Source organism: Trachypithecus francoisi, unplaced genomic scaffold (genome assembly GCF_009764315.1).
Source record: "Trachypithecus francoisi isolate TF-2019V2 unplaced genomic scaffold, Tfra_2.0 Lachesis_group14, whole genome shotgun sequence".
In the NCBI taxonomy this organism is placed as follows: Eukaryota; Metazoa; Chordata; class Mammalia; order Primates; family Cercopithecidae; genus Trachypithecus; species Trachypithecus francoisi.
In genome coordinates this window covers 44,712,417-44,736,658 of record NW_022681459.1, presented here as the reverse complement: position 1 = coordinate 44,736,658, position 24,242 = coordinate 44,712,417, and the positions used below count along the sequence as shown (strand labels likewise).

Sequence of the window (24,242 nt, the reverse complement as noted above, 5' to 3'; positions counted from 1 at the left end):
CTTAAATGAACCCTTTGAACTATTCTTGCAACTTCTCTGTAAGTTTTAAATTCTTTCAAAATATATTTTTTTAAATCTCAGTTCCACCCATCTCTGTGACTTTGACCGATTTTCCTCTATGCAGAGCCTCCTCCTATATAAAATGGGCATAGACTGGGCGTGTTGGATCAAGCCTGAAATCCCAGCACTTTGGGAGGTTGAGGCTGGAGGATCACTTGATCCCAGGAGTTTCAGACCAGCCTGGGCAATGTGGTGAAACCTCATTTCTACAAAAACAAACAAAAATTAGCTGGGCATGATGGTGAAACCTCATTTCTCCAAAAAAAAAAAAAAAAACTTAGCTCGGCATGGTGGCACATGCCTCTAGTGCCAGCTACTTGGGAGGCTGAGGCGGGAGGATTGCCTGAGCCTGGAAGGTCGAGGCTGCAGTGAGCCATGATTGAGCCACTCCACTCTAGCCTTGGTGACAGAGCAAAACCTTGACTCAAAAAAACAGAAAAAAGAAAAGAAAAGAAATGGCATAATGGGCACAATACTAGTTGTCTCCTCCGGAGTCTGGCCAACACCTGTCCGGTCTCTCCCCACTCATTGACTGAGCACTTGTGGTATACAGTCACACTCCCACACACTGGTTCAGAACAGAAAAGTCTCCTGCTCTTGCAGAATTCATTTCACTGCACTCAAGTGGGTTTGGGGGATACAATCAGGTCATGACGCTGATGTATTTGGCACCATGACTAGCAGAGTGTAAAGAATCAATGTTCCCCATCAATACCATTGTTGTAGAATAGTTATCACGACCTTGACAGGCCCTCCATGACTAAATGTGTAACAGGTCCTTTTGGGGAGATATCCCCACCTTCCTGCCTGTAATGAAACTGGTCTCTTCCCACTTCATTCATCATAGCATTGAATGTGTCAATATTTGTGGGGTGAATAGGCCCGTGATAACCATGTTTTCAACCAATTACAATTCTGTCTTTATCTTCTCCAACAGGAGGTTATGTTAATATTGAATCAATTCACTCCAACATAATCTTTTTAAAAAAGGCTCTTCAAATAAAACATCACAGGAAGCCACCTGTTCCATAGTTCCTGGCTGGGGAAAAATGTTCCCCAGGTGCCCACACACAAAAGACCCCCATCAGGGTCATCTTCCCAGTGCTTATTAATTATTTCCAGTGTCTCATGGAAGCATGCATGACACATAGTGACAAATGTCCCAATTAAGGGCACTGAGCATGAATCCAGGGTTATTAGTCTTCTGGGCACTAATAGAGAGCCTCAGGCTATTAACAAACCACTGCTAGCAGCTCACAGTATATGACTCGCACAAGGCTGTGTGGCCCCATCTGAGTAAACACCGGAGATGAGCCAGAATTCCCAAGTGGAAGGACCTACAGGAGCACTCAGGGTGTCCAGGGAAGATGTGGCCTGTAGTCTCCGCATTTTGGGAGGCCGAGGCAGGTGGATCACTTGAGCCCAGGAGTTTGAGACCAGCCTGGGCAACACAGAGAAACTTTGTCTCTAGCAAAAATACAGAACAATTAGCCAGGTGTGGTGGTGCACGCCTGTATTCCGCTTGAGGTTGATGCTGTAATAAACTGTGATTGCACCACTGCACTCCAGCCCGGGTAACAGAGCAAGACCTTGCCTCAAAAAAAAAAAATTAAAAAGGATATAATAGCCCCAAGACAGCAGAAGACCAACAGGAGGCATCGGTGGTGTTGGGGGAGCGGTTAAATTCCCAGGTGCTTGAGTTGGATTCCCTCAGTTCAAACCCAGCTGGGATTTTTATTAATCCTTTGTGACTTTGGCTAAGTCTCTTACTATGCTTACTCATTCCAGTCCCTGCCTTTAAAGGGTTGGAAAGAAAATGATGGAAACAAAGGGATAATTGCAGGGAGTGACAAGTACTAACTTAGGGGCAGATTGTGAGGAAAAAGAGGCGGCACCCTCACCCAGCCCATGGAGGTCCGAGAGGGCTCCAAGAGAGGACACCCAAAGTCAGCTTCACAGAATGCGTAGATGCTTATCAGGCAAACAGGGATCAGGGGAAGAAGCAAGAACCCAGTCAAGGGCATTGCTTGGGCAAAGGTGAAGGGGTGAGGGCAGGTGCAGAGGACACAAAGTCATTCTAAGCTTTGGGTGAGGGGTGAAAGGAGAGTAGGTGCCAAAATACACATCCCTGTAGGTCAAGGTAAGAAACCTGGACTTTAGGCTGAAGGCAATGGGAAACTACCCATGGATCTTGAACATACAAAGAACCAACTTTGCATTTAAATTTTAAAATTCTCTCTCCAAAGATCAGATGGTACAAAGATGGCTCAGACAAGACCGGAGGCCAGCCAACTTGAGAGAAATCCAAGTACAAGATATTCAGGTGGACTGCAATACAAGCAGAGAGAGAGGGGGGGATGCATTTCAGAGCTATTTAGAGGGTACAGTGACTTGGCGGCAGCTTTGTTCTCAGCAGGAAGAGGTGAATACAGCCCCCGGCATGAATTAAGTCAAGGACTAGAGTTCAGTGCAAATCCTTCTCTATTTAACAGAAAGCAAATAACGTATTTCCTCTGTGGAAGAGACAAAGGTCATAAGCATGAATCAAATGGGGGAGAGAAAAAGCAACCGCTGCCCTGGAACAGACGCCATCTCCCACTTTCTCCTTGGAGCCAGGTGTTAGCATCTGCTGTTCACAGATGTCATTTGTGCACAGCAATTATCTCAATTATATATCTTGGTTGTTGGAATTGCTTCTGTCTCCAGATTAGTTTGTTTCCAGTGGAAACATTCCATGGGAATTAATTAGAAATTGACTCTGGAAAAAAAACAGGTGTCTTTAGATCAACCCCACACCTTGTCTGCCTCCCTGTTCCACGAGGTCGTATAAAATCACGTGCTCAGAAACTAAAATTTTCCAATAGCTGACACCGGTGAATGAAAGGAGAGAGCCAATGGGGATGTTATGTTATATTTTGAGATCATTGTTTTGTTTTGTTTTGTTTTGTTTGAGACAGTTTCACTCTTGCTGCCCAGGCTGGAGTGCAATGGCATGATCTCGGCTCACAGCAACCTCCACCTCCCAGGTTCAAGCGATTCTCCTGCCCCAGCCTCCCAAGTAGCTGGGATTACAGGCATGTGCCACCATGCCCGGCTAATTTTTATATTTTTAGTAGAGATAAGGTTTCTCCATGTTGGTCAGGCTGGTCTTGAATTCCTGACCTCAGGTTACCTGCCCGCCTGGGCCTCCCAAAGTGCTGGGATTACAGGCATGAAGCCACCAGGCCTGGCCAGGAGATCACTGTCTTGGAGTTTTCAATTTAATGACTCCTTTCAAATCCATCGTCCAGTGTTCTTTCTACCAGCCCAATCAGCTGGGATTATCATACCCCCTTATTAGGCAAGAAAGACTCTAAGCAAGGCAGGTGACTTGCCCAAGATCTGAAGCAAGGTAAGTGGCACTGGCAGGATTTGAATCCTATACATGACTTTCAGGAGTCTTCTGCGCTGTATCAGGAGGGTTTTAAGTCTCAGGTGTTCACTGAGATGTATCCAAAGCTCCCAATGGAGGGAAACTGGGAGAAGAGAACCAAATGATTATCTTAGGGTTCTAGATGCAGGGGCAATGGACAGAGGTGGTGCCTGCCCATCTGGAGAGAAGATGCTGTAGCTAAGGGAAACTCCGTTGCTGCTGGTACAGCCTGATATTCTGCAAATCAGGGCTCCTGTGATTTAGCTGGGAACTTGCCTTTTCTTTTTTTGGAGACTGGGTCTTACTATGTTGCCCAGGCTGGTCTCAAACTCCTGGGCTCAGAGAAAAAGACCTCCCTCTGTCTCCCAAAGTGCTAGGATTGCACCTGAAATCTTGCCAATTTTTACAAGCCATTCTGGCCACACCTTCCTCTGCTCAATAGCTTTCTATGGCTCCCTATGGCTTTGGGATAAAACGGAAGCTCCTCAGCCAAGCTCACTAAACCATTCATGAACGGGCTCCAGCCTCCATTACTGGCACTATCCTCTCTGCCCTTTTTACCCCTGGATATCTTATATTCCAGCAATACCACGTCAAATTGAATACGCTTTCTGTCTCTGTGTGCCTCTGCCCTTTTATGCACCAGCGTTTCCTCCTAGAATGTCTACACACATGTACCTTATCTAATCAGAAATTCATTTCCATCTTTAAAGACACAGCCAAAGCTACCAGCTCCTCTCTCAAAGTAAAATTAAGGGCCTCCTCTTTAGCTAATCCAAATATTCCTTCAATAAAGAGTTTATCACTCTGCTGGTTATAGCCTGCTTCTAGGACTAGGAGCCCCTTAAGGGCAGAGACCTTGACGTTTCCTCTTTATCCCTGTAGCTTGGCCCCAAATTCATCCCAGAGTGGAGATCGTATCCATATTTGCAGAGTGAGTATAGTTCCCTCTGACAGGTGCATTCGAACACATTCCCTCCTACATGTCCTTTATACAACAAACCTTTTGACTGGGTGCGGTGACTCATGCCTATAATCCCAGCACTTTGGGAGGCTGAGGTGGGTGGATCACTTGAGGCCAGGAGTTAGAGACCAACTCAGTGAACCCTGGCTAACATGGTGAAACCCCATCTCTACTAAAAATACAAAAATTAGCAGGGCGTGGTAGCAGATGTCTGTAATTCCAGCTACTCCAGAGGCCGAGACAGGAGAATTGCTTGACCCTGGGAGGCAGAGTTTGCAGTGAGCCAGAGATGGGGCCACTGCACTCCAGCCTGGGTGACAGAGCAAGACTGTCTTAAAAAAAGGAAAAAAAAAAACACCTTTCTGTAGGTTTTCCATCATCACAGTGAGTGAGTGTAAAGGTCGCAGAACATGTTCAAGTTTCTCTTTTCTTTTTTTTTTTTTTTGAGACAGGGTCTCGCTCTGTTGCCCAGGCTGGAGTGCAGTGGTGTGATCTCAGTTCACCGCAACCTCTGCCTCCCGGGTTCAAGTGATTCTCCTGCCTCAGCCTCCCGAGTAGCTGGAATTACAGTCATGCACCACCATACCCGGCTAATTTTTGTATTTTTAGTAGAGACAGGGTTTCACCATGTTAATCAGGCTGGTCTCGAACTCCTGACCTCAGGTGATCCCCCCGCCTCAGCCTCCCAAAGTGCTGGGATTACAGGAGTGAGCCACTGTGCCCGGCCACCTGTTCAAGTTTCCGAAGCCTTCATTGGCAGTCCCTCTTCAGCCCCCAGGCCGTCATGGGATGATGATGCTTCGCTTTAGAAAAAGGGCTCAGAGAGGTCAGGACACTTGTCAAAGGTCATGAATTAGCAAGTGCTGGATCCAGTTTTCTCTACTCAAAAATTACCTAATTTTAAAATAGGTGAAAATAAGATCTGTCACACTAATATAACCTCAGTGGCAGTTTTCTCATCTGCAAAATAGACATACTACCACTGAACTCAAAAGGGTGTTCTGAGGGATAAATAAAGCCTATGGTTCCCCCAGAATCCCCCAGTGTGGTTGTTTAAAAATGCAGATCTTGAATTCCAACCAAAACTTGATTTATTTTTAAATGCGAGGGGTGGGGAGGGGGCAGAATCCAGAAGTCTGTGATTTTAAAATGGTGTTTAACTTCTCTGATGTGCAGTCAAATTTGAGAAACCTCCAAAACAATAAGGAAAAGTCCGGTACATAGTAAGTGCCTGACAATAAAAGTTAATAGGACCCATATTAGGCAAACCAAGTTATAAGGGTACAGGACATGTATTGCTGTGGGCCCTTAGGTAAATGACTCAACCTCTCAGAGGCTGCCTCTTCATTAGCAAAATGGGTTGAAAATAGGAATAGCCACCTCCTAGGGTTATGGCAAGGATTTTCTGAAATAACACACTTACATGTTGCTAACCAAACCTCATCTGCACATCCCATCGATTCCCAATCAGCCCCACGTTTGTCCCCTCTTACCATCTCTATCAATACTCCTCCAACCCAGGTGACCACTTCCTCTGGCCTAGAAGGGTGCGTTAGCCTTCTAAGGATATCCCCTCATATCTTCCATAATCCAATCTCCATGCAGAAGAGCAATCCTCTAAAACATGAATCCGATTCTGTCACGCTTCACTCATAACCTCCCAATGGCTTCTCACCACCCCTGGGATAAAATCCAAACCTTCCAGGCCCCGTATGTTCTGGTCCCTGTCTGTGTCTCCTTCTCCCAGGGTATTTTAGCTGACCACCCAAGCTAAGCAGGACGCCCCTGCAGTTCTCTATCTTAGCACCCTATTTATTTCCTTTCTCATTCAAATTAAGGTGTGGGATGATTCTATTTATTCGTATCATTGTTTGTCTTCTTTTCCATCAGATGTAACTTCTGTGATGGAGGGTACCACTGCTGTCTCACTATCCATAGTGCTTATATTTAGCACACTGCCTGACACACAGTAGGTGCTGCATAAATATTGAATGAATGAAATTGTTCAGCATCATGCTCTGCACTTAAGTAGCAGCCAGCAGCAAAGTTAGCTTCCTCTTCCTTCCTCCTCCTGTCTGCTTTCCCTACCTATGTCCCTGGAGCCTTCAGGCAAAGGACAAATACTGTATATTGGAGAGGAGATGCAGCAATGCCCAATGTCATCACTGCTTTATTTGATTAGCTCTGACTCTGGCATCCGGGACACGTGCGCTGGGAGCCAAAGCAACTGTACCCTGACCTCTGGTCCACGCGATCCCATCCTTATAACAATTTCCATGACAACAGCAACGAAAAGCCAAGGCTGTGGATTTCCTTTGATAGGAGCCGGATGCAGAGACCGGGAAGAAGGACTTTCAGAAGAATGAGGCTCTTTGATTCAGCTCAAAGCGCCTTCATTAAATACCACTTTTCCCAAGAACATGCATTTTAACCCTGCAGAGGGCGAATTCTCATGAATACTTAATAAAACAAAAAAAGAAAAAGTAACAAAATCTCTGTGGTTTCTTTTCAAGAACATCCACCTGTTGGGGGAGGGGAGGCTTGGGTGTTGTGGCACTGGGGACATTTTGATGGAAGATGGGCAGGCATGTGGCCTTCTGCCAAGGGAGTTCTTCAACTCAAAATGCCTGGCCCCTGGCTGAGCCATCACATAGCAACTCTGCCTCCCTGAAGGCAAGCCAGGTGGCTTAAGGTTCCCTACCCACCTGGTCAGCCAAACAGACAGGAAGATGCAATATGAGTCAAAAGCATCTCCCAATTCTGCACTTAGAATCACAAGCTTTGTATTCAAAACCCCGACTCTGCCACTTACCTAGTGTGTTACTTTGGGCACACCACTTGCCACCTCTAGACAACATTTCCTCATCTGTAAAATGGACACAATGCCACCTCCCCTCCCCTAGGAGCATCATGAGGATTAAGCAGGGTGATGCGGTCAAGCACAGGTGATACTGGCTTCCTGACATGGCCATGAAGAGGAGAGAATGACCAGCCATCCTGGCTTGCCCAGGACCCAGAACTGGTAACGCTAAAACTAAGACAGTCTCAGACAAGTCAGGAGGGTGGATCACCATAGAAGAGAATGATCTGATAAAGGAGATGGCTAAGAGTCATAGAATTTTCAAGATGGAAGGGTCCTCCCAGTGTCTTCTGGTTTAACAAGTTTATTTCTGCCATATTCTTTCCAATAGCATAAACTTGGTCTATTCATGAGAAAACCATCAAACCCAAATTAGAGAACATCCCATGGGATACCTGTCCAGTGCTCCTCAAGACTGTCAGGGTCCTGAAAAGCAAGGTCAGCCTGAGAAACTGTCCCAGACCAGAGGGGACTGGGCAGGCATGACAATAAAATGCAGCATGCGGTCCCGGGTTGGATCCTGGAAGAGGAAATGGGCATTAACGGAGAGACTGGTGAACTCCAAATCAAGTCTGAATTCAGGTCTTCGTTTGGTTTTGTTTTGGTTGAGGTCTTCTAGTTAAGCGAATAAGCTCTAACTGAAATGTTTTGTTTTACAGATAGAAACTGACACCAGAGACCGGAAGCGGCAGAAGCTCTGGGATATCTGTTTCCAACCACTGGCACTATAGTCTGCTGCCTTTTGCTGCCTTCCTGGAGACTTGCTGTTCATCATGGGCTGTGTCTCCAGAAGGAAGAGAGAACAGCACTGGGTTTGGAGTTGGGAAACATGGGTTCCAGGCTTGGCTCAGCCTCTGACTGGAGGAAGGGATGGTAATCCTCCAGGAAGGAAGGTGGAGAAGGCATCTGGGCTTAGCAAGAATGACTTATCCAAGAAAAGGTAACATCAATTGCAAGGACACAACACTCCCAGCAGAGCTCTAAGCCTCCCCAGGTATCTTCAGCTACCCATGGGGACTGGTAGCACATCCTGAGTTCCTGCTACATTATTCAGCTTTGGGACCTCTCTACCCAAGGCTTGCACCACCCTGTGGGATCCATTCACATTTCTCAACACTGGCTACCCTGGGCCACACTGTCTGCCGCCGGAACAGCCCACACTCATGACATCTCCTCAGGTCCCCGGGCTCTGCTCTGGCCTCACCTCCCTACCATCCTCAACCGTGCCACTCCTCCTGTCCTCATTTGAAGCAGCCAGGGATGGTAGAGCCTGAAGATCTGGGTTCAAATCCTGATTCTCCTGCTTTCAAGCTGCGTGACTTTGGGTGGGTCATCACGCCTTTCTGCCACCCAATCACCTGAACTTGTGAAATGAAGTTGATGATCCTCACCTCACTCAGCAATCCTGAGAACACCATGCAGCACCATGTATGGAGATACAGAGGACCCAGTACCTAGTGAGGGCTCCAGCTGGTAGTAGCCAGTGGTCAACATCATGTCTTGATTAATATCATTAGCATACTAATAGGCAGTCAAACTGCCAACGTTTGTTTAACTGCTGCGGTTGTTAAGCATTGGTTTTGCATGACTGGCACTATTGCTCTTTGGCTCATATACACACCACACACACACACACACACACACACACACACACACACATACACACCAGGCACACTGCACTCAGCCATTCTGGCTAGTGTTGATCTGCCCAAGTCCTCCAGACATCATCTCTGAAGAAGGCAACAGGACTCCTTCTTAGACCCCTCCTCCTCACTGACACTCCATGTGACCCTTGCAGCCCCGAAATGCCCCCCATCTCCCTGCAGGTCTGTGAAAGTTGGAGGTTGGCACCACGGTTCCGCTCATACCTGGGAGGGAGAGCCATTCTCTGCAGTTCATAGCATCCTCCCCACCCTGATTCTAAAGGGGATCCCATGACACCCACCTGGCTGTGCACTTTCTCCAGCTCCTCCTTGCTGACTGATGTCTTGCCATCCTCCATGGTGCCGAGAAGGAGTTGCACGTCTGACAACAGTGCATGTGTCCTCCTGAGGTCTCTCCGAAGTCGCTTCTCCACGTCAAAGTCCCGATGGCCAATCTGAAAGCCAAAAGAAGACCCATGAGCTTAGGTGGCAAAGCAGTGGCCATGGTCTAAGTTTTCCGGAACCAGGCTCCCTGGTTTAAATCCTGCCTTTGCCACTCACACTGTGTGACCTTGGACAAGACCATTCGCCTCCCCGAGCCTCAGTTTCCTCAACTGAGAAATGGGATTGGAACCAACCACATTGGGCTGCTGTGAAAATTAAATACCTGCCTAGCCTAATGCTTGACACAGAATAAATGTACAAGAAATATGAGTTGCTATCATTGCTGCTATCATAGCTCGTATGGATCCAAAGTCACTCTGTCATCCCACTTTTTGCACACAAGTCATCAGTATGACCTCACCTCATCTTGTAAGAGCCTCAAGTGCCAGGTGAATCCCTCTGCTGTTGGCCAGGTTCTGCTGACAGAAGTTAGGACAGTCCTGGGTGGGCAGGGACTGGACAGAGCCTCTCGACTTCTGGGGAGTTATTAATGTTATTGATCTGGGTGTTGTTGTATGAGTTTATGAAAATTCATTGAGCTGCACACGTGGGATACGGAGTCCTCTGTATGTGTGTTACACCTCAGTAAATTGTAAATGCGCTCCTTTTGATGATCTAAGTCAATCTTTTCTGTCCTTTGGTCCTGTTTTCCAGTTTAAGGACAAGAAAATGGCATCATTTGCTGCAGAGGAACCTTACCCAGAGGTGAGTACATTCCTTCCCCCAGAATCTTGAATTTGCCAGGGACAGCTGTTGAGGGAGTCCCAAAGAAGCCACATCCTGGACTGGGCACCAGGACTGTGACCTTAGACTCCTTGACAGCTTTCAGTGGCCAAAAAGTACAGGCTAAGCCAAAGCAGAAGAGGTGCAGAATTACATCAGGGCCCTACATGAAATTTCAGCAGCCGGTTACCTCTCTAGAAACAGCACTGACTTAAAAGACAACGTGTTAACATCCCTGAAAGAAACTAACGACTCCTTTCTTGGACTCTTCAGGAGACCAGAGGATACAATACGGGCCTGTCCATCAGATGGGGAGTTTTAAGGAAAACAGGGTACAGGTGCCTCAATACTGGGATGTGGTTTTTACACACCTGGAAATCTGTGTCTCCACATCAAATGCTAACCATTTCCTGGGATGCTCAGAATGTCCTGGAATATTCTAGAAAAAACACGGGGTTGAGAATGAGCAGATCTAGACTTTAAACCCTGGCTCACCATTTGCTGATGATGGAACAGTGGCTGAGTCATGCCACATCTCTGAACCTGAGTTTTCTCATCCACAAAAGGAGAGGTTAAAAAAACACCCCGTACTTCGTGTTGAGATAAGACAAGGATCAGACGTGATAATGGATTCCAAAGCACTTTGTATGCTGTTGAGTGCTCTGCAAATATAAAGGATTTGAGTATTGTCTGATGACCTAGAATGTGGTCCTCCAAATTTTGTATTTCTATTTCTCTACTGCTGGGTTTGAATTCTTTGACAAACGAGTTGGTTCTTAGAATATAGTCTTATATCTGAAATGTATTGTTTTGGTAGGTTCAAAATGCTGTTCTATTATACACACACACACACACACAATCTCACCTGCTGAACTGAGTTGAGGGCTGGGCATTGTGCCAGGCTCTTTGTCACGTGTTATTGCATTTAACTCCTGTGACAATCTCCTTAAATAGACCTTATTACTATTGCCTTTACAAATGTAGTAATAGCTTACATTTATAGACACTTTCTAAGTGTCATATACTATTCTAAACACTTTATAGCTATTAATGCATTTAGTCATCACGATGAATTGATGAGATGTATAGTTATGATTCCCATTTTACAGATAATGAAACTGAAGTTTGCAAAGATGAAGTAATTTGTCTTTTCTGGCTGGAGAGTGGTAATTTTAGTAAAATATACCATTAGATAGGTGTGTTTTAGTCTTTAATTCTGAAAAAAAAATATCATGGGAGCACAGAAGAGCATTATCCAGCTCAGGCTGGGATGGAATTGGGAAGTAGAAGGTAGCTACTCCTAGCGAGGGGAGGTAGAGGCAGGATGTTTTAGGTAGAAGGCACTTAATGAGTAGAGGCAGAGAGGCGAGAAACAATCTGGACTATGCATTTCTGGGTGGTTGCCATGAGATTATAAAACCCTGGAGTGGGTGGGGGGCGGGTTACAAAGTGAAAGAGGTTTTCCAGGGCTCTTACATGGAGGAACAACTGATATGAAAGAGCAAATGATCTGCCCAATGCCATACTGCTACTAAGTGGCTATGCAGAGATCTGAATCCAGGCAGCTCAACATTAGGATGTAAGTCTCTAACCATTGCACCACAGTGCCTAGTGGAGCTGCTTCATGAACCCAGATTTACTTACTCTAGAACCCAGACTCTTACCATGATTACACTTAGGCAGTGGGCTTTGCACATTTCTTATATTTGTGTCTGTTTTTGTTTTGCGCATACCCTAAAGTGCCTTTAATTCTCCTGTGGGGCGAGTTAGCATCAGGGACATTCCCTGATGTTGACACTGACCATGCGGTAGAGATGGCTCTGATTCTACGATCTTCACTGCCTGAAAGGCCCTAAAAATGCTGGCACTTTTCAGAGGAAGCACTGCAAACAAAATTCACAAGAAAATCTCAGACTAGTCATCCTCCCATTTATAATAAATTGCTACGAGAGAGGAGGGCAAAAAATACCACTCATTAGGTTAATGGGAAATAAATGTCATTCTGCAAGTTTCCATTTTGTAGCACAAAGATTCAAACTTTGATAAAGATGGTTAATAATTAACTAATAAATCTAGATGATGTTTAGTGTTGTTATGAGTAACTATATTGCAGTCTTAGTTGGTGCTCCATTTATCATAAAGGCAAATTGTTTGGGGAACTTGTTAAATGTCCATTGTCAAAAGAATCTCCAAGCACTATTAAAATATGATCTAGACGTGCTGTTAGGGATAATCAAACCACTTTACAGATGGGGAAATTGAGGCTTGGAGAGAGAATGCATGTTGCTAAGGATTTCACAAATTAATGGCAGAACTGGCTGCCTGAGAACACTATGAAAAAAAGATGGTCCACAAAAATATGGTTCTAGCTAAGTGGACCTTATTGCTTTTAAGCAGAATCATAATAGGTTTTTAAAATGATAGACATTCAAATAATATAGACCTCATTTAGAATCCGCCCAGGGTACTAACTTGCTAGGCAATCCTGGGCAAGTTGCTTTACTTTTCCGAGCCTTACTTCTTTCATTTATATGAAAGAAATAATAATATCTATCCCACAGCATTACTGTGAAAATTAATGTTAGTAAAAAATTATGATTAAGCATATATCTTGAAATTTATGAGTAACCACCAAAAGAACAGAAATAAAGTTTGTAGCTTCTGAACCAATAGTTCAAAAGAGAACACAGAAAACATCAATCTATCTAAAAGTAGGAAAGGAATAGAGGGAGAGCAATGTAAAGGAACAAGAAACTAAAAAAACACAAAATAAGATAATACAAAATAGTTTCAAATATATCAGTCATTATAACATATGCAAATAAATTAAATTTTTATATGAAAAGCTAGACTAAAATATTGCATTGAAATTATCCAGCTGTTTAAAGAAAACACATGAACATGCACACACACACACACACACACACACACACACACACCCCTACAAATCTTTAAAATGAAATAGAAAAAGGTCTTGCAGGTAAACTGACTAAAATAAATCAAGCAAAATAAAATAAGGCAAAACTTATATTCATGGAGAAAGAAAGACACCAGGTAAGAATCGAAGCAATGATCTTCAAGAAAATAAAGCAATACAAAACTTAGATGCACCTAAATATATAACCATAAATACATAAAGAGAAACTATGACAGAATTGTTAACAAAACTTGGAATAAGCACTCTCATGGTAAGGATATAACAGGTCTCTCTTAGAAACTGATCAAGAACTCAAAACCAAAGTTAGCAGGAGGTAGTTTTTAAAAATACATAATCATGTATTTAAAAACTTTTCTTTATGGCTTATGCTTTTATATTTGTATATAATGTTGAAATAAAAAATTAACAAGCTTGATTCATTTGCCATGTATAGAACCCTATGCCTCATAAACAGTCACATTATTTTCCACTCAATAGTTCATTTTTGTTTCTTTGGTTTTATTTTTGTTTTTGAGACAAGGTCTCACTCTGTCACCCAGGCTGGAGGGCAGTAGCGTGATCTCGGCTCACTACAACCTCTGCCTCCTGGGTTCTAGTGATTCTCATGCCTCAGCCTCCTGAGCAGCTGGGATTACAGGTGCCCACCACAACACCTGGCCAATTTTTATATTTTCAGTAGAGGCAGGGTTTCACCATGTTGGTCAGGCTGGTCTCAAACTCCTGATCTCAAATGATCTGCCCATCTTGGCTTCCCAAAGTGCTGGGATTACAGGCGTGAGCCACTGTGCCCAGCCACACACAATAGTTTATTAAACTCTACCAATAACTAGAGCAACAAAGAGATCTCTACAATTTCAAAGAAAAGATGTTATGCATTCTACCATGTTATCTGTCCAAAATGCCCTTAAATTAAAAATTAACAATAGAAAGTTATTCTATCCTAAATCATCATCCTAAATGTTAACAAACTTGAAACTCAAGTTCTAGATAGCTTACAGGTTAAAAGAAAAAAGAGGCCGGGCGCGGTGGCTCAAGCCTGTAATCCCAGAACTTTGGGAGGCCGAGACGGGAGGATCACGAGGTCAGGAGATCGAGACCATCCTGGCTAACACGGTGAAACTCCGTCTCTACTAAAAAATACAAAAGAAAACTAGCTGGGCGAGGTGGCGGGCGCCTGTGGTCCCAGCTACTCGGGAGGCTGAGGCAGGAGAATGGCGGGAACCCGGGACGCGGAGCTTGCAGTGAGCTGAGATCCGGCCACTGCACTCCAGCCTGGGTGACAGAGTGAGACTCCATCTCAAAAAATAAAAATAAAAAAACAACTAATCAACGGAAAAAAGAAGGAAAAAGAAACAAATACACAAAAAAGAAGCAATAAAACAAAAGCAAGTTATTTGAAGGGATTACAGACAAAAACTCTAACAAGACTAATCATCATTAACCACAAAAAACTCAAAAGTAAACATTATTATGATTAAAAAGAAAATAATCTGATACAGTAGAATTTTTAAAATCACGACAAAATACCATGAACATTTTTTATGTCAACCTATTTGAAAAATTGGATGAAATAATAAATGTCTAGAAACATTTTAGTTACCAAAGTTCACTCAGTAAGGAAAATAATTATACCTGAAGTTGTGTTCAGTTATGATTACAGCATTTTGGCACAGTAATCAAATAGAGTTACAAGCAAATTCTATCAAATCTGCAAGAACTGCATGATCCAAATTTTACAAAAAATTGTCTCAGAAATAGTTGTGAACTCATTTTATGAGATTAGTATAAGATTTGGCAAAGTCTAAGAGAAAAAAATTATAAACCAATCTTACTTATGTGCCTGGTTTCAAAAATCCTAAATAAACCCTTAATGAACTGGTAACAATCCAAAAGAGCCGTGTATTGAAAACATATGACACTAAGAATGGTTTATCTGGGAAATACATCAGGATACATTAAATATCTAAAATATACTACATTAATAGTTGAGACAGGTATTAGATTATCAACAATTGCAGAAAAAGCACACAATATTCAATAATAAAACATCATTTTTTAAGATATTAGAAAATCACAAACACAAGACTGATTTAACCTTATTAAAGTTACAGTCATGTGCCACATTACATTTCCATCAGTGAGGGACTGTATATACCATGGTGGTCCCATAAACTTATAATACCATACTTTTGCTGTACCTTTTCTGTGTTGAGATATGTTTAGGTACACAAATACTTACCACTGTGTCACAATTGCCTACCAAACTCAGTACAGTAACATGCTGTACAGGTTTGTAGCCCAGGAGCAATGGACTATATCAGATAGCCTAGGTGTGTAGAAGGCTATCCCATTTAGGTTTGTGTGAATGCACTCTAGGATGTTCCCACAATGATGAAATTGTCTAATGATGCATCTCTCAGAAAGTATCCCTGTCACTAAGTAATGCATCACTGTAATTACCAAATACACTGCAAATATGTATATCACAAAACTTTAGAAGCACTCCTATGAAGGTCAGGAACAAGAAAAGAATGTCAAACATCTTTCTCTACCATTCAATCTTATACTGGAGGCCCAAGCAAATGAAATAAGGTAAGAAAAAGAAACAAGAAATAGAAAGTATAACTTTTTTAAAAATTTGTTGAGATCTTTATTGCCCCAATGGGACTACAGGCAGCGGGTGCCTGTAGTCCCAGCTGCTCGGAAGGCTGAGGCAGGAGAATGGTGTGAACCCAGGAGGCGGAGCTTGCAGTGAGCTAAGATCGCGCCACTGCACCCCAGCCTGGGTGACAAAGCGAGACTCTGTCTCAAAAAAAAAAAGTCAAAAGCAATACTTTAGAACTTCTAAGACACATGATGACAGTTTTATGAACTCAGTTAAAGAAGAGTATCTTGAAGATGGCCGAATAGGAAGAGTTCCAGCCTCCAGCTCACAGCATGAGTGACACAGAAGACGGGTGATTTCTGCATTTTCAACTGAGGTGCAGACCAACACCTCACACCTCACACTGCTGGGTACACCCCTGAGACGAAGCTTCCAGAGCAAGAATCAGACAGCAACAACAGAAAAGCTGGAAATTCAAAAAATCAGAGCACATCTCCCTCTCCAAAGGAACGCAGCTCATCGCCAGCAACGGATCAAAGCTGAACAAAGAATGACTTTGACGAGTTGAGAGAAGAAGGCTTCAGTCGATCAAACTTCTCAGAGCTAAAGGAGGAACTATGGAACCAGCGCAAAGCAACTAAAAACCTTGAAAAAAGAATGGATGAATGGATAACCAGAAAAATCAATGCAGAGAAGACCTTAAAAGAACTGATAGAAATGAAAATCATAACACGAGAACTACGTGGCAAATGCACAAGCTTCAGTAACCGACTCGATCAACTGGAAGAAAGAGTATCAGTGACTGAAGATCAAATGAATGAAATGAAGCGAGAAGAGAAGTGTAGAGAAAAAAGAGTAAAAAGAAATGAACAAAGCCTCCAAGAAATATGGGATTATGTGAAAAGACCAAATCTACGTCTGATTGGTATGCCTGAAAGTGACGGGGAAAATGGAACCAAGTTGGAAAACACTCTGCAGGATATCATCCAGGAGAACTTCCCCAACCTAGTAAGGCAGGCCAACATTCAAATTCAGGAAATACAGAGAACGCCATAGAGATACTCCTCGAGAAGAGCAACTCCAAGACACATAATTGTCAGATTCACCAAAGTTGAAATGAAGGAAAAAATGTTAAGGGCAGCCAGAGAGAAAGGTCGGGTTACTGCTTAGAGATTTTGTCACCACCAGGCCTGCCATACAAGAGATCCTGAAGGAAGCACTAAACATGGAAAGGAACAACCAGTACCAGCCATTGCAAAACATGCCAAAATGTAAAGTCCATCGATGCTAGGAAGAAACTGCATCAACTAATGAGCAAAATAACCAGCTAATATCATAATGACAGGATCAAGTTCACACATAACAATATTAATCTTAAATGCAAATAGACTAAATGGTCCAATTAAAAGACACAGACTGGCAAATTAGATAGAGTCAAGACCTATCAGTTTGCTGTATTCAGGAGACCCATCTCACATGCAGAGATACACATAGGCTCAAAATAAAGAGATGGAGGAAGATCTACCAAGCAAATGGAAAACAAAACAAAACAAAACAAAAGCAGGGGTTGCAATCCTAGTCTCTGATAAAACAGACTTTAAACCATCAAAAACCAAAAGAGACAAAGAAGGCCATTACATAATGGTAAAGGGATCAATTCATCAGGAAGAGCTAACTATCCTAAATATATATGCACCCAATACAGAAGCACCCAGATTCATAAAGCAAGTCCTTAGAGACTTACAAAAGAGACAATAATAATGGGAGACTTCAACACCCCACTGTCAACATTAGACAGATCAACGAGACAGAAAGTTAACAAGGATATCCAGGAATTGAACTCAATTCTGCACCAAGCGGACCTAACAGACATCTACAGAACTCTCCACCCCAAATCAACAGAATATACATTCTTCTCAGCACCACATCGCACTTATTCCAAAACTGACCACATAGTTAAAGCACTCCTCAGCAAATGTAAAAGAACAGAAATGATAACAAACTGTCTCTCAGACCACAGTGCAATCAAACTAGAACTCAGGACTAAGAAACACAATCAAAACTGCTCAACTACATGGAAACTGAACAACCTTCTCCTGAACGACTACTGGGTACATAACAAAATGAAGGCAGAAATAAAGATGTTCTTTGAAACCAATGAGAACAAAGATACAACATACCAGAATCTGCGGGACACATTTAAAGCAGTGTGTAGAGGGAAATTTATAGCACTAAATGCCCACAAGAGAAAGCAGGAAAGATCTAAAATTGACACCCTAACATCACAATTAAAAGAACTAGAGAAGCAAGAGCAAACACATTCAAAAGCTAGCAGAAGGCAAGAAATAACTAAGGTCAGAGCAGAACTGAAGGAGATAGAGACACAAAAAACACTCCAAAAAATCAGACCTGGTTATTTGAAAAGATCAACAAAATTGATAGACTGCTAGCAAGACTAATAAAGAAGAAAAGAGAGAAAAATCAAATAGACGCAATAAAAAATGATAAAGGGGATATCACCACCAACCCCACAGAAATACAAATTACCATCAGAGAATACTATAAACACCTCTACGCAAATCAACTAGAAAACCTAGAAGAAATGGATAATTTCCTGGACACTTACACTCTCCCAAGACTAAACCAGGAAGAAGCTGAATCCCTGAATAGACCAATAGCAGGCTCTGAAATTGAGGCAATTATTAATAGCCTACCAACCAAAAAAAGTCCAGGACCAGACTGATTCACAGCCGAATTCTACCAGAGGTACAAGGAGGAGCTGGTACCATTCCTTCTGAAACTATTCCAATCAGTAGAAAAACAGGGAAGCCTCCCTAACTCATTTTATGAGGCCAACACCATCCTGATACCAAAGGCTGGCAGAGACACAACAAAAAAAGAAAATTTTAGACCAATATCCCTGATGAACATCGATGCAAAAATCCTCAATAAAATACTGGCAAACCAAATCCAGCAGCACATCAAAAAGCTTATCCACCATGATCAAGTGGGCTTCATCCCTGGGATGCAAGGCTGGTTCAACATATGCAAATCAATAAACGTAATCCAGCATATAAACAGAACCAAAGACAAAAACCACGTGATTATCTCAATAGATGCAGAAAAGGCCTTTGACAAAATTCAACAGCCCTTCATGCTAAAAACTCTCAATAAATTCAGTATTGATGGAACGTATCTCAAAATAATAAGAGCTACTTATGACAAACCCACAGCCAATATCATACTGAATGGGCAAAAACTGGAAGCATTCCCTTTGAAAACTGGCACAAGACAGGGATGCTCTCTCTCACCACTCCTATTCAACATAGTGTTGGAAGTTCTAGCTAGGGCAATCAGGCAAGAGAAAGAAATAAAGGGTATTCAGTTAGGAAAAGAAGAAGTCAAATTGTCCCTGTTTACAGATGACATGATTGTATATTTAGAAAACCCCATCACCTCAGCCCAAAATCTCCTTAAGCTGATAAGCAACTTCAGCAAAGTCTCAGGATACAAAATCAATGTGCAGAAATCACAAGCATTCTTACATGCCAGTAACAGACAAACAGAGAGCCAGATCATGAATGAACTCCCATTCACAAAGCTTCAAAGAGAATAAAATACCTAGGAATCCAACTTACAAGGGATGTGAAGGACCTCTTCAAGGAGAACTACAAACCACTGCTCAGTGAAATAAAAGAGGAAACAAACAAATGGAAGAACATACCATGCTCATCGATAGGAAGAATCAATATTGTGAAAATGGCTATACTTCCCAAGGTAATTTATAGAGTCAATGCCATCCCCATTAAGCTACCAATGACTTCCTTCACATAATTGGAAAAAACTGCTTTAAAGTTCATATGGAACCAAAAAAGACCCTGCATTGCCAAGACAATCCTAAGTCAAAAGAACAAAGCTGGAGGCATCACGCTACCTGACTTCAAACTATACTACAAGGCTACAGTAACCAAAACAGCATGGTACTGGTACCAAAACAGAGATATAGACCAATGGAACAGAACAGAGCCCTCAGAAAAAATACCACATATCTGCAGCCATCTGATCTTTGACAAACCTGACAAAAACAAGAAATGGGGAAAGGATTCCCTATTTAATAAATGGTGCTGGGAAAATTGGCTAGCCATAAGTAGAAAGCTGAAACTGGATCCTTTCCTTACTCCTTATACAAAAATTAATTCAAGATGGATTAGAGACTTAAATGTTAGACCTAAAACCATAAAAACCCTAGAAGAAAACCTAGGGAATACCATTCAGGACTTAGGCATGGGCAAGGACTTCATGTCTAAAACACCAAAAGCAATGGTAACAAAAGCCAGAATTGATAAATGGGATCTAATTAAACTAAAGAGCTTCTGCACAGCAAAAGAAACTACCATCAGAGTGAACAGGCAACCTACAGAATGGGAAAAAATTTTTGCAATTTACTCATCTGACAAAGGGCTAATATCCAGAACCTACAAAGAACTCAAACAAATGTACAAGAAAAAAACAACCCCATCAAAAAGTGGGCAAAGGATATGAACAGACACTTCGCAAAAGAAGACATTCATACAGCCAACAGACACATGAAAAAAAATGCTCATCATCACTCACCATCAGAGAAATGTGAATCAAAACCACAATGAGATACCATCTCACACCAGTTAGAATGGCAATCATTAAAAAATCAGGAAACAACAGGTGCTGGAGAGGATGTGGAGAAATAGGAACACTTTTACACTGTTGGTGGGACTCTAAACTAGTTCAACCATTGTGGAAGACAGTGTGGCGATTCCTCAAGGATCTAGAACTAGAAATACCATTTGACCCAGCCATCCCATTACTGGGTATATACCCAAAGGATTATAAATCATGCTGCTATAAAGACACATGCACACGTTATGTTTATTGTAGCACTATTCACAATAGCAAAGACTTGGAATCAACCCAAATGTCCATCAGTGACAGATTGGATTAAGAAAACGGGGCACATATACACCATGGAATACTATGCAGCCATAAAAAAGGATCCGTTCATGTCTTTTGTAGGGACATGGATGCAGCTGGAAACCGTCATTCTCAGCAAACTATCACAAGAACAGAAAACCAAACACCGCATGTTCTCACTTATAGGTAGGAATTGAACAATGAGATCGCTTGGACACAGGAAGGGGAACATCACACACCAGCGCCTATTGTGGGGAAGGGGGAGGGGGGAGGGATAGCATTAGAAGATATACCTAATGTAAATGACAAGTTAAAGGGTGCAGCATACCAACATGGCACATGTATACATATGTAACAAACCTGCACATTGTGCACATGCACCCTACAACTTAAAGTATAATAATAATAAAAAAAAGAGTATCTTAAGATATAAAAGCACAAACCATAAAACATGGTTAACACAACTATATCAAAAATATTTTTCATTAAGCTAAGGACATTATAAACAAAGTGAAACAATTATGCATAGTGTAGGAGATATTTGTAAAATAAATAACCAAAAACGGATTCGCATCTTGTATAAAGGTCATGAACGATCAATAGAGAAAAATGAGACAAAATTCTATGAACAGGCAATTCACATGAGAAAAGGCCACAACCAACATGTGAAAAATGCACAGCATCCCTAGCAATGAGGGCCATGCAATACCATTTGGCACCCGATGCCTGTAAAAAATGTTTAAAAATGTCTGACAGTGCTGCACATTGGTGAGCTCGTGAAGAAGTAAAATCTCAAGACACATCTAGTGACGGTGAAAACTGCTGCAATCACTTTGGGGAACAATCTGAGTAATATTTAATAATTCCCAAATTGTACATTCCCAGGAGCCAGCAATTCTTCTTTCAGCTACATACCCTGGAGAGACTCTCGCCCGTGTGCACAGTGAGACAGATATGAGACTATGCATTGCAGTTTTGGGTTTTAGGGTGGAAGTAACTACCCACCAACAGAAGAAGGAGATTTTTAAAAATGAATGCTGTGTAGAAATTAAATGAATTAATTAGAGCTGCATGTATCATTATGGACTAATCTCAAAAACATAATATAGAGGGGGACAAAGTCAAGTGCAGAACCATATTGCTGCCTGTGGCTGAAGTTGAAATATACATTCAGGGGAATTATACACTTCAAACCCCAGGGAATGGTTTCATCTGGGGAGGGAGGAAAGAAAGAGGAAAGCAGAGCCAGGAGTGAGATTAGGAAGGGACGTAAAGAGGCCACCAACCGTTCTTAAAATGCTTTGTTTCCTTAAAAACATCTGAATAAGAAATGGCAAAATGTTAATTTATGTGAACCCTGACTGCTTGGTTCATAAACACCAATTACATTATTTGTTCTGCTTTTCCACGGGTTTGGCAAAGGTCATAACAAAAACACTTAAAATCATCAAAAGTGCTAATTTATTAAAAGGATCCAGTTTGGTGACTAACACAAAGCTGGCTTTTTATTCATCTAAACTTACCTTCTCTTTACATGTAAAATTTATTTTTGCAGTATGTATAAAAACCTTGCTTTATTAGATTATCTATTCTGTTTTCTCAAACTATGCTGAATAGAATGCAACCTTCTCCCAGTGATTCCCCACTGTCATTCTAGAATCTGGTACTGGGCTGTGCTCTCGCCCTGATGCTGAAGGAAAGTCACCTCAATGGCTCTGAATTCAATGGTCCCAATTTCTTGGCTGGAAAATTAGAAAACCCAGAGAAGAAGGAAGAGTATATCGACTCCCTCAGTTTCCAACTCTTACTCTTGCTGCTGTGATGTCCCTGCTGTGGAAATCACTCACTCAATCAATTTGTTTTTCAATACATAATAAGCATTTATTTTGTCCAAGGCCTGGCTGCCCAAGATGATCATCTGAAGTGGACCCACGTTGTTTCGTGAATAAAGTTAATGAATCTAGGGAAGGATATTGATAACCAGACCATTACTAATTAATAGTCATGGGGCCCATGTTAAGCAAATACATTAAAATACACTCCTTTGATACTTTAAAAGAAATCATAGAAGCCACAGGTATTTCTCTCCAGTGCTGGGATTTCATGTAGCAGCAGCACAGGAAGGGAATAGAGTATCTGGGAGGTGGAAGAGCCATTCCTTGCAACTCTGAAATCGGAGCTGGCTCTGAGCTCTGCTGGCTGCATTACTACAGCAACAGTTCTCAGTAGTGAGGGAAGTTGATTTTTTTTCCCCAAAGGACACCGGACAATGTCTAGACATTTTTGGTGGTCACAGCTGAGGTGTGTGCTACCGCAATGTGGTGGGTAGAGGTCAGGGATGCTGCACAATATCCTGCAATGCACAGGACAGCTCTCTACCTCAAGGAATGATCCAGCTCCAGATGTTCATAGTGGTGCAGTTAAGGACCCTGGTGTACACTGACGGGCGGTTGAGAACCCTAGTGTACAGGGATAGCCACAGCCCTACAAGGCTCCACTCTCCAGAAGCTCGGAGTGGTTAACTAGCTCACTCAAAGCCATGTAGACAGAAGTGGTCCCTCTGAGGCTTAAAGCTACATATGCCTGGCTCCAAGGCTGACTGCTTCTAGCAAATGTCATGTTCTCAGGAGGGCAGTCATGTGTGCAGTGGCCATTCACATACACCCCCTTAAAGGAAGGACTGTCTACACTCTGATCCCAACAACTGCTGAAGGCAAATACAGCCTCCTCCATCGCTCCTGGCTGGACCCACTCTGTTTATTCCCCATGGGTTCTTACAAAAACCCTGCTGTTTGCAGGCACCTGAAGTTCTCCTTTGAAGAGCCAGTGAATATGGTGGGAACAGAGCTAATGGAGGAGAGGGTATCCCTCAAGCTGTTCTCCCCATGAGTTCATCTCTCAAATAGGTCCCTGAGACACTCCTGAATGTCTGCCGATGTCTCCCCCTTACCTGGTCACAGAGGGTTCCGATCAAGCCTTCCAAATCTTGCTTCTCATGGAGGACCATCTGCTTCTCTTCATATTCTTGCTCCAGCTGCATTTCCAGTTGACGGAGCTGTGGATACACAGAGCAGAAGCATACACAGGGTAAATGAACTCCATCCGGACAAATCCCACAAGGCAAGGACCCTCAGGAAGAGGAAAAACGTAGAGCTTGTGGCTTTGTTCCATGAGCCTGCCCTAGTGATTGGGAGGTGGTGTCTCTGTGGGAGAACTTAAGAGCCTAAAAGCTTGAGAGCTGGACAACAGAAGGGAGGGCTAGTCAATGATGGGGAACCTCTCGCCATTGACTGTGAAACCCCCTCCCCCAGGTCCCCAACAGAACAGATGCCTGCCTCCTGTAGCCATGGCCACTGTTGAATATTTGCAAGTCTTTGCACTCTGATTTTTAAAGGCTCTGCACAATATTATAACCAATATATCAAAAATGCATGCCCCTCCTTTATTCAATACACAATGATGCAATAAAAGAAGTTGCATTTGAGATTTTTTGGTGTTATAAACTATATGTGGCCCTCCAAAATTCATATGGTGAAACCCTAACCCTCAGTGCAGTGGTATCTGGAGGTGGGACCTTAAGGAGGTAATTAGGTTTAGACGAAGCCATGAAGGTGGAGCTTTCATGGTGGGGTGAGTGCCTGAAGAG

At 42.6% G+C, this 24,242-nt stretch overlaps 1 protein-coding gene across 5 annotated transcripts in view; it reads right to left on the bottom strand.

Moving 5' to 3' along the window:
- MYO18B (myosin XVIIIB) overlaps positions 1-24,242 on the bottom strand; it is a 300,037-nt gene that overhangs the window by 102,249 nt on the left and 173,546 nt on the right. For all 5 annotated transcript variants that reach the window (XM_033233057.1, XM_033233058.1, XM_033233055.1 and 2 more), the window contains 2 exons: positions 23,547-23,651; positions 9,242-9,394 (listed from right to left, as the gene is read on the bottom strand). In XM_033233057.1, coding sequence (XP_033088948.1) covers positions 9,242-9,394; positions 23,547-23,651 — 258 coding nt within the window. The remainder of the gene's footprint in view (positions 1-9,241; positions 9,395-23,546; positions 23,652-24,242) is intronic.